This window comes from Suncus etruscus, chromosome 7 (genome assembly GCF_024139225.1).
Source record: "Suncus etruscus isolate mSunEtr1 chromosome 7, mSunEtr1.pri.cur, whole genome shotgun sequence".
NCBI classification, from domain to species: domain Eukaryota; kingdom Metazoa; phylum Chordata; class Mammalia; order Eulipotyphla; family Soricidae; genus Suncus; species Suncus etruscus.
The window spans coordinates 11,155,797-11,167,786 of NC_064854.1; the positions used below are offsets into that span (position 1 = coordinate 11,155,797).

Sequence of the window (11,990 nt, forward strand, 5' to 3'; positions counted from 1 at the left end):
GGGGAAAGACATGGAATAAATTTCTGATACTTCCTTTAGAGGTATGAATTCACTCAAATCAACAGGACTTGTGACTTCTAATGACACAAGAGATACTGGGTTTGGGTTATTTTTAAGAAATTGCTCAGATACACAATCTTAAGAAACTGAGGTAGTCAGACAGAAAGTAGTTGAGTCCTCTTTGTAACTCAGAGGCCCCATTTTCATAACCTAACTCAAAGGAAAGAGAAGGACCAGGACAAAGGGATGGGTCTTCCAGTTACCTTCTTTGGGTTTGGCCAAACCATACAGTCCAAGAAACTGAGGCAGACAGACAGACTGCAACAAGGTCCTCTTTGCTCTACTTTACTCTATGGCTGTGCATTTCTTCCAGTCAATAAACCCCACCACAGCACATAATAAACACCTTATACAGCAAAGGTCACAAAAGAAAGGTCGCCATGCTTAGTGAAAAAAGATGGTAACTCTGAAAACCCAACCAGTATTACTTCACTATATAACCTCTCTGATAAGGACTTTGGAGAGGAAACATTGAAGACATTCAAGGAACTCAAAGAACTCATGGAATAGATGATCATGCCCAAGAAGCATAAAGTTCTTGGTCCCTTGTATTTCATTGTTGGCCCAGTTGCACCCAAATCTTTAGGAATCCTCTTCAGGGCCTCCTGCTCATTGCTTAGAACTCCCCCACCCCCCAAAAAATGTCAAATTGAGTTAAAATAACAAATACACCAATATTAGTATGAACTTAGTTTGTATGCAGCCATACTATACCACGTTTTTGGTCTAAATGTCCCATACGTTAGTTCTTCTCAATAAATTCTATCACTTATTATGATTATGGGGTTTAGGTAAACTAGAAGTTTAAAGGGAGGAATGCTCTTGATTAGACAATAACCTTTTGGAATCTCAGAATAATTTATAATGTATAAGTACTATTTTTTAATTTTATTATTATTATTATTACTACTACTACTTTAAGGCCACACCTAGCAGTCCTCAGGTTTACTCTTTGTCTTTGAGCTCAAAGTTCTTTTCTAAAAGACTCAGAGAATTAAATGAGTTGCCAAGAATTTAACCCCGTCTTGGCTGTGTTGCCAGCCAGATGTTCTCCATGCTGTTTCTGTTGGTCCAACTATTTCTCAATTTTGAAATGAACTAAAAAAGGATCTGGACCAATATGATAGTGGGTTGGATATTTGCTTTGTACATGGCTGACTGACTCATGAACCCCTGGAATTCCCCATATGATTTCCTGAGTCCACCAAAAGTACTTCCTGAGCAGAGAGCTAGGAGTAAATCCTGAACACAACCAGATATGGCCCGAAACAACCAAAGAAAAAAAAGGGGGGGGGGGGACAGCTAGTTAATAATACAATTCAAGAACTGAAGAACTGTAGATCTTATTAGCCTTACTAGGGCTAACTTTTCTTAAGACTCTCAAGAAATACTCGAAGGAATAGATATCCTCACACCCAATCCCAATGGGATTGGGGAGCATGGGTCTGGAAATAATCCACATCATAGGAAATAATCCACATCAAATTAGGGAGATGAAACAAGTTCAGGAATTTCTACCCAAAATAGCTGCAAGCAGTATGAGCTGGCACACGGACAAGTTGTGGAACAAGTCATGAAAATCTCTCTGACCTGTGGTCTTTATTGGGAAGAGTAGGACCACCTCCATGGTGACAACAGTAGGGTTAGGTGACCAATCCGGAGACTCTTCCTGCCCAGGTAGGATAAATGCATGCAAAGGAAAATCCCTCTTCATTAAGGAGACCAGTTATTCCCACACTCAAACCATTAAATACAGTCAAGTTTTAAGAATAAAACTCTCCGAGTAATCAAGACAATAAAGATGTATTTAAATAGCACTGGGTTGGGGGGAAATGGATTTTTCTTGCTGCTGGGAAATGTAAGGCACCTAAGTTTTACTTTCTGACCAATTTACTGGAGAAATCCTAGGGTATCTTAATCAAAAGCCCATATAATTTTAATGTAGCCACCCCCATCTCTCTCTGCTAGCTGATCTAATGAACATAATGCTTCTGTACCAAATTGAAATGTTAATAAACTGTTGATTAAACGCAATCCAAATTTTCAGGGAAAGGCTGCCCCAAACCTGGAGTTTGAAAATTCTTTTTCCCCAATTCACTGAAATAAAGCGGTGTAGGGGTGTAGCCCCCACCTGTAAGAGAAGACTTGTGCTGAGTAAACCATGGAGGAAATCACAGTGTGACCTTATTCAGCTATGACCTTGACTCTGGTGACCTCCATGACTTGGAGCCATTCCTGCAGTGAACGATAGTACAGTGGTCAGTGACCTTGTTTTGCAAAAGCTCAACCTCTTGCATCTTGAGCACGTTCCCCAGAAAAGATCAATTCTTCTTAGTTCCACCAGACAACATAAGCCCCCAGCAACTGCTAAATCTTTTGTTTTCTTTTCTTTTTTCAATCCAGAGCAGCTGCCCTTCTCACTTCCTGCTCTTCAGTGGCTTCTCACTGATTTAAAAGTAGATTCCTTCCCCTCTGCCATGCCCTTGAGGCTCAGCAGAGCCTGACCCACAGGTCTTCCACAAGTCCTATCCAGGCCCTCAGGACAGATCAGCTAAGTCAGTCTTTCATCCTCTATCTATCTGGCCCCATCTCCTAATTTCCCACACGTTGTTCCTTTTATTTGAACTGTGTCCAAACAAAATTGTGATAGAGCATGTTAGACAGTAAATTCTGACCTCTCCTTTAATTTCAACTGAAAACGTTTTGGGGGACGGGGTGGGCCACTCCCAATAGTGCTCAGGAGCTACTTCTAACTCTATGCTTAGGAGTCACTCTGAGAGTACTAAGGGAACCATACTTGGTCCCAGGAAGACCCAAGCAGAGTTGGCATCATAAGTCCAGTTACTTAACCACTGTACTACCTCTCTTGTCCCAAAACATTGTCTTTATAGAGACTTTCTATAAATCTTTACCTGCTTCCCAAGTGCTTTTGTATACATATGTGTAAATGCAGACATGTGTATGTATCTGTGGTGTTGGTCTTTACATGTATGCCTAGTGCATATGTAAGCATATGTGAGCCTGTGAGCATGTCTGTGTGTGCACAGTGGGAGGGACCGCACAAGCACTTCTTGATAATATGCTGTAGTTCTTCATAATGTATTCGAATTTAAAAATAAGTAATATTTCATAGATTACTAAAGAGCTTATTTTTCAGAGAAATCAACAACTTTCTCTATTTAATATGAAAATGATATTAAGATAAATTTACATGCTGGCTCTAAATAAGGGTTATTCAAAGGCTTCAGTCATACCTCCTAAATTTGTAAGAAAATATAGCTACAGAAATATAAATTTTATCATCACATTGATATCAATAATGATATACTATAATAGATAATAATCACATGTAATCAACATAATAAGAACAACATATTCATCTTGTTATGAAGTGCCTTTTGGCATCAGGTTGAGCACTAATACCATTCATCACTTTATCCTTAGAACAACTATCCTCAAGTCCTCCATAAATAAATCCAGGCTCAGAGAAGTTAAGTCACTTGCCTCAACTCTCCTCTTTCAGAATTTCTAGCCAGCAGTCCAGAACCCAAGTCACACAATCAGCAAATGTGCCTTCTCAATCTATGGCTCAATCTATACCTCTTGTAGGTAGTAGGGCCGAGGTAATAGGTATTTGTCCTCCTTCTTTTTTGGACCTCCCAAGCCAATTGTGGCCCCTGGCAACCATATTTCATACTAGAGTTCTGGTCAAGTGGACCAGACTATTGAATGCTAGAACTTAACTATGCAGCACTAATTAGACCAGTGGGACTAGGCTCACCAGAGTAAAGCCAGTGGGGCTCAGGAGGACATACATTAGCAGCGATAAAATTCTAGTCCTTCCAAAGGAAGATATGTGGTGCTGACTCCTGAACTATACCCCCAGCCCTAGTATCACAATTCTTTATAACTAGTAACCAGTAAAGCATCCCTGTCTTTTTACTCTGGTCCATTTTCATTCCTTTGTCCAAAAAAGACTAACAGAGTGCTTGCATGCCAACTCTGAACACTTTCTTTAGCCACTCTTTATATTGGAAACTAATTGATTCTAATTGGAATAGGCAGATACCATCATGGTCTTACCAGTCTTTTTTCCTAAGCACATTTCACCCACATTCTCAGATGTCATAGGACATTAGACACATGGTCTGAGTGAACTCCTCAGGGCTCAGATTCTTGCTTATTTCTCTGAAGGAAGATGGTGGGGGCTCCATTACCCTTCTGAGTCAATGCAGCCAGGTGAAAAGAAAATGATATCTATAGGGAATGGATGTGCATTCATCACAGGCTTTAAAATATCAAGGTTGCCAACTACATGGTTCAAAGGAGAACAAAAGAATCTCACATGACTATGATCCATTGTCCCTGATTATTCAGAATTTATCTCATTGGGTAAGAGATGGCCCAAAGGGAGATTAAAAAAATGGGATGTACCTAAGCAGTAGAGAGTACAACAATTTCTGTTATTTTATTATTATTATTATTATATGAGTTCTTTGGTTCACATATTTCTAGAGTCCTTTTTTGCCAAGCTAAAATAAAATTCATTTAAAGAGAAAGATAAGATGAAAAATTAAAAAAATAATCAGTGCTTACACAGTATAGAACAGATGGAAAATTATAAATTTAAATAAAGATGAAAGAAAACCTGAAATATTTAAGCCAGAGATAAAACCCAGTAAAGGCAACCATAAAGGGTAAAATTAGCCCAATATAGAGAAATTCTCAAGTCTATGATTAGGATTTAGAGATTTAGATAGAATAATTTAATTATTTAGCAAAATATTTTTTAAGTCTCTAGGATATTTTTGAGAGCTAAGGAGATACAATAAAAATGAAAGCATGGAAAGGGGAGAGATAAAATTGGGAAAAGATTTTAAAAGTTAGCTAACCCCTGCTGAAAATGGAGAAGCCAACTCAGAGTATATACCTTGAACAGTGGTTTTTAGTTTGGAGAAAATATCAGTCACTGGAAACCCTCAATTTCTGGAACTCACAACTCCAAGTTTCTGCATCCAAGTAGTGAGTTGGAACAGGATGAGAGAGTACAGCGCACTGGTGGCCTTTTTGGTTCTAGAAGACCAGCATTAAGTGAATTAGGTAATGATGACACCTATCCAAGCAGGAGTGGGAGTGGAAGTGGCCATGGTGGTTACAAATGTTTCGATGAAGAAATAATAACAGGCTCTGGAAAGAATTCTTGGAAATCAGAAGCTGAAGGGGGAGAAAGTGGTGACTCTCAAGAACCAAAAGTAACCTACTTACCACCTCCTCCACCTGAGGATGAGGACTCCATTTTTGCACATTATCAGACAGGAATAAACTTTGATAAGTATGATAATATTCTTGTTGAAGTACCAGGACATGATGCACCCTCTGCAATTCTGACTTTTGAAGAAGCTAATCTTTGTCAGACACTGAATAAAAACATTGCTAAAGCTGGTTATACTAAGCTGACTCCTGTGCAGAAGTACAGTATTCCTATTGTACTAGCTGGGCGAGATTTAATGGCCTGTGCTCAAACAGGATCTGGCAAAACTGCAGCTTTTCTCTTGCCAATTTTGGCTCATTTGATGTGTGATGGAGTAACTGCTAGTCGTTTTAAAGAACTACGGGAACCAGAATGCATTATTGTAGCCCCTACTCGAGAATTGGTCAATCAGATCTATTTGGAAGCCAGAAATTTTTTGGGGGGGACTTGTGTAAGAGCTGTTGTCATATATGGGGGAACCCAGTTGGGGTATTCAATTCGACAAGTATTACAAGGCTGTAATATATTATGTGCTACTCCTGGGAGATTGATGGATATGATAGGTAAAGAAAAGATTGGTCTCAAACAAGTCAGATATTTAGTTTTGGATGAAGCTGATCGTATGTTGGATATGGGTTTTGGACCAGAAATGAAGAAGCTGATTAACTTGCCCAGGAATGCCTTCAAGGGAACAACGTCAAACCCTCATGTTTAGTGCAACTTTTCCAGAAGAAAGTCAAAGGTTGGCTGGTGAGTTTCTAAAGACCGATTACTTATTTGTTGCTGTTGGACAAGTGGGTGGAGCATGCAGGGAACATCCAGCAGAGCATTCTCCAAGTTGGCCAGTATTCGAAAAGAGAGAAACTTGTTGAAATTCTACAAAACATAGGTGATGGAAGAACTATGGTCTTTGTTGAAACAAAGAAAAAGGCAGATTGTATTGCTACTTTCCTCTGTCAAGAAAAAAATATCAACTACCAGTATTCATGGTGACCGGGAGCAGAGAGAGAGACAACAAGCTCTTGGGGATTTTCGCTGTGGAAAGTGCCCAGTTCTTGTTGCTACTTCAGTAGCTGCCAGGCGGCTAGATATTGAAAATGTTCAGCATGTTATCAATTTTGATCTTCCTTCTGCCATTGATGAATATGTTTATCGAATCAGGTGTACGGGTCGTTGTGGAAATACTGGCAGAGCTATTTCCTTTTTTGATCCTGAATCAGATAACCATTTAGCACAGCCTCTAGTGAAAGTACTGTCAGATGCTCAACAGGATGTACCTGCTTGGTTGGAAGAAATTGCCTTTAGTACGTATGTTCCGGGCTTGAGTGGTAGTACAAGAGGAAACATTTTTGCATCAGTTGATACTAGAAAGAATTACCAGAGTAAGATCATGTTGAACGCAGGAGGATTTTCTTCTTCACAAACTCCCAATCCAGCAGATGATGAGTCATGGGATTAAACATCTTCAAGTTTGTAGTACAATTTTGATACGAAGAAGAAAATAGTTTTGATTTTTGTGGGTTTTTTTTCCACAGAAGAATAAACCTGATGCTCTTGTCTCCTATTCTTTTGTTCTTATTCCCACCCTTAAAAAATGACTAGTTATGTGAAATACCAAAGGTTACACCACTGCAGTTACTGGTACACATAGTATTAACTGGAAATATTAAAGCATACTAATAGTATTTGTTGATCCTATAACAAGCAACATGATATATTATTTTTAGTTAAAAGTATTTGGGTCTCATTTTTACTTAGAAGGAACATTGAAAGCAATATAACATGATCCTCATGAAGCAAGCAATAAAAGATCTTTTTAAGGTGATTTTGATTTTTATACCATCAGATATATGATGAAAGTGGTTAACTGTTACATTCTGAGCTCTGTAATGACAAAAATATGCTTTTAAAAAATGCCATGCAGCTAGATCTTTCTTGAAAATATAGGATGTAATACTTTCTCCCCCCTCAGTTTTCTTACAACATTTTGAACATTTGGTTACAGTTCATAATTTTAAATTCTGTAATTTTTAAGTTTTATTGATGTACCTTGTGAAACCAATGAAGTGAACAGTGTTACATAAAAAAAAGAGAATATGCATTTCTACAAAATCCTTGGATCCTATGATAAAAACCCTGTGCTTTACCTCTGGCTTTACCTCCTGTCCAAGTGAACCAGGCAGGAAGGGCCCCCACAGTGATGAGTTCTTAGAATGTAATAAAAGTTCTTGGGCATAATAACATCAAGCCTTAAGGAAGAGAAAAAGCCTCATATCACAAAGAGACAGTTGTCACAGGAACTGCCTTTGCACTCACCCTACTCAGATTCGTCCTGATTGTCCAGCCTAGAAGCCAACTCTGCAGACTTTAAACTTGACCATCAACCCCAGTCTTCTGCCCTATTCCTTAAAATAAACAAAGAAGTAAATAAAGAGTTTTATAACATACATTGATAGGGAACAAATGAAATGTGAGCAGAAACATATATGTATATCACTTCTCTAGTGAAGTACAGAGTATTGATTCAATCCAATATAGCCTATGGCCACTTGAGCATAACATGGCTTTGGAGGTCCTTGACCACTGCTGAAGTCATCCTGGTCATCTGCAACACTGTAAGGACCGGGAAGTGCCCACAAGGTCCTTGGCATTAGCACTAAACCACCCATTGAGTTGACTAATTGCTAGGAAGTAGCCCCAAACTCCCTGAACACTGCTTGGTAACATACCCCTCAAAATTTTTTTTTGAACTCTTTCATCTAAACTTGGAAAAGATTTAAAATAAGTGGGAAAATTTCCTGATTCCCTACAGAAGGGGAACATGTCCTGACTTGGATATTAACTAGGGCTCTGGGAAGCAAGAAACAGGTGGTCTGGGAGGGGTGGGGAGGAGGCAGATTTGGGACATTGGTGATTGAGAATGTTGCACTGGTAAAAGTGGATGTTATTTATATGACTGAAACCCAACTACAATCATATTTGTAATCAAGGTGTTTAAATAAAGATATTTTTTAAAAATAACATAAACAATAATAATAACCTGTATTAATTGCAACTAACTAAATATACAAAATGTAATAAATGGTGATGTAAGATATTCTCAAAAAAGAACTTAGGGACTAGGGAGCTAAGAAAAGGGGATCTAGGAAGCCAGGACAAAGAGTCATTTTCTTTTTTGTTTGTTTGTTTGTTTGTTTGTTTGTTTGTTTTTGGGCCACACCCATTTGATGCTCAGGGGTTACTCCTGGCTATGCACTCAGAAATTGCCCCTGGCTTGGGGGGACCATATGGGACTCCAGGGATCGAACTGCGGTCTGTTCCTTGGCTAGTGCTTGTAAGGCAGACACCTTACCTCTAGCGTCACCTCACCGGCCCCCATTTTCAACTCTGAAGAGTAAAATTGGTCTCAATTCTTCCAGGTTAAGTTGTAGAAACAATTTAAACTAACTTAAATAACTAACGGGAATATATATTTACAACTAAAGCTTCCAAGAAAAAGCCTGATCTCATACATGTTGATATGTTTTACAGGGGCTCAAATACTTGTCCCACTCTTTTTTTTTTTTTTTTTGATTTTGGGCCACATCTGGTGACGCTCAGGGATTACTGAGCTATGCACTCAGAAATCGCTCCTGGCTTGGGGGTCCATATGGGATGCCATGGGATCGAATCACAGTTCGTCCTAGTCTAGTGCATGCAAGGCAGATGCCTTATGGCTAGCGACACAGCTCTGGCCCCACTTGTCCCACTATTATCTTTTCTACCCAACTGAGAAAGTGTCTTACTACATAATAATAATAATAAAAAGGGAAATTTAAAAAAAGGAAAGAGTCCTTCAAGGATAAGTCCCAACACAGATATAAGACTATATTTCATTGCAGTTTTAACCTCCTCAGTTCATGTCAACAAGTTAGAATTACTTGAGAATCTCCTGGGAAGTATTATGCTTAAGACTTTTAGCTCTCCATTGAGGGGAGGTGACTTTACCTGAAATATTTGCTTTTGCTAATGTCCTTATCCTCTTTCTGTCTATATAGACAGCCCTTCTATTGGATAATAGTCCTGGCAGCACTTACTGTGTGATTGTGGGATGCTGTCTGATCTCTGATTTCTTTCATAAAGCTAATCAGAAATCTACATTTTGGACAATCCTACAATTTAGAACAACAATTTGGGACAAGGTGTCTACCATTCCACAAGAGACACCACTAGTATGCTTGATTCAAGTTTCAATGCTATCCATGGGGTTCAGGCATGTCTAGTAAATGAAGGGCAGGATAAACTAAGATTTTATTTCTCAAGAGTCTAAGTCAAGTTCTCATGCCTGTCTCCAATTATAAATCACACAGAACTATGTGGGGGGGGAATGCAGGTCTCCATAGAAACCATATTGTATGTGGTTATTCAAGGAGGGAGGGAAAAGACAAACTGCATAGGAAGAAACAAAACAACTGTTGGGACATGGGGAAGCTTCTAGAGTCCCTGAAGACAGAAAAATTGGGGAGGAAGGGACCTAGTAATAAGTATATTGGAAACATAATAAAATTTAAGAGGAGACCACCTACCCCTAGAGTATCTCTAGGCATAAATCCCACATCCCTTTGAGATTCAAACCCCAAGTTCCTTGGAGATGAAGAAATTGAGTTACTACTCTTATGCAGAAATCTAAAGCCTCACCCAGCAGAGGACAAATCACAGAAAATTTTAAAGATCCTGATAAGATTAAGAAAATGCCATCTGTTGTAAGGATTTCCTGAGAGCATGCCCCTGAATTAGTGTTTCTGCATGCAGAAAACTCTAGACAAAAAACATTTGGAAGAATTATATGTTCTCCAAAAGCCTCCCAAATTCTACTTAGAGTTTGCTCTCTCAAGTCTCTGACCCAGTCAAGTTTCTCTCTTTATTTTTGTTTGCTTCTTTCCTTGCTCTCTCTCACCCCTGTTCTCTTCTGAGTAGATATCATATCTCTCCTTTTCCCACTCTATAGTATATTATATTCTTTCTTGAATATTTATTCTACTCTTTTTATCCCCTCATAGCTAAGTAAATTTTTTTTCATTGAAAACTATCTTTCTTCCCTATTTCACCTCCTGAAATTACTTGCTATAAGGAGATGCAACAGACCCAGAATGTCTGTACTAAAGTTAGAACTGACTTTTCTGCGAAGAAAAATTCCACATTCCAGGGATCATTTCCCATCAGTCTTGACCCAAGCCAGGAATTTCCTTTTGTGCTGGTGGTGGAGATAAGTAGAGCCAAAAGATGTCTATGTCCCTTGCCTCTCATTTAACCAAGCTATGAGCAAAAGAATGAAAGACAAAAGATTATTTTTATTGTTTCCTTGTTTCCCAAGTCCCCAAAAATAATAGAACATGTTGATGCTAGAGAATTTGGAGAGCCTGGCAAGTGGCTGACCCAGGTTTGATCCCTAGAACTACATATGTCCTGTCAGGAGTGTTCAGTACAGAGGACTGAGCAAGCATTGAGAAAAGCTAGGCTGACTCAACAACAAGAAGAAGAAAAGAAAATGTTGGCAGAAAATCCCATTCAGGGTTAAAATTGTTAGCCCAGGGAGGTTCTTGACTTCACTGTAGGGAAAAATTCAAGAACAAGTCAGAAAATAAAGTATAGGAAAAACAGATAAAGTAAAAGTCTATATTCAATAATCAAAGTATAGACATAATTAAAAGAGAATAGCTCAGTTTCTAAGTAAGATTATATATGGAAAGATAAACACACACTAAAGGATCAAGTTGCTTGCATATAAAGGTGCAGTGATATTTCTACCCAGATTTCAAGATTATATGTTTTGGGCTGGGGACATACCCAAGATATGCTCAGGACTTATTCCTAGCTCTATACTCTGGGATCACTCCTGGCAAGGTTCATGGGGAATCAATCTTATGGGGTACTGGAGTTCAAACTCACTCTGGCCATATGCTAGGCAAATATCCTACCCATATAATATCTACCCAGCCCCAGATTTCAAAATTATAAAGGTAAAAGCTCTTTGGGTTACATTTCTAAGACAGAATGTTCCTGCCTGGGATTTCATTAAAGGAGGTTTTGTGGATGCTGCTTTCTTGGATTCAGAGTACATCCAGATTCAACCATAATTGGTCACTTTCAGGGTGTTGCCATGGTGATTATAAACTATCACATTAGGAATGGCTCTGATTTTTTTTAACAATGGTTTCACGCTTTGGTGCTTAGTGTGAACCCAAGCAGTACCATTACACGGTCTGGGCCTGAATCTAGGAAAACTAAACAAGAGACCAGGCTCACCCAGTTCCTAGAATAAAATTATAAAATCCCCCCCACCCTTTAGTCTCTGGGAGGGCAGGTACCAAACAATAACAAGCAACCAGAGCTCTTAAACAAGATGCATGGCATAATATTACATCTACTTCACTTGGAAAAGGGTTAAGAATACGGATATGTGCTTTGAATGCATGGGTTGAAAAATACATAAATTGTGTGTCTACCCCATGCTTGAAGCTCCAAGTATCTCTGACTTGTGAGCTGTCAGTACTGAGTCTTAATAAATTGATCTTTATCCTTTCCTATTTGAGTTCTCCATTCTGCATGGCAACTAGCCACCTACCACTGAGCATGGTAACTCAACTGTGGTGGCAAAAAATATACACTTCTGGGTCTTGTGGAAGATTTGGAAGAAAAA

General features: G+C 38.8%; 1 protein-coding gene across 1 annotated transcript; it reads left to right on the forward strand.

Annotated features, from left to right (window-relative positions):
• The first annotated feature begins 3,789 nt into the window (after positions 1–3,789).
• On the forward strand, positions 3,790–6,770 carry LOC126014179 (probable ATP-dependent RNA helicase DDX4). Its single transcript, XM_049777511.1, is given in 5 exon segments — positions 3,790–3,845; positions 5,081–5,975; positions 5,977–6,126; positions 6,128–6,274; positions 6,276–6,770. Coding segments are annotated over 5 exon segments (1,743 nt in total).
• The last annotated feature ends 5,220 nt before the right edge of the window (positions 6,771–11,990 follow it).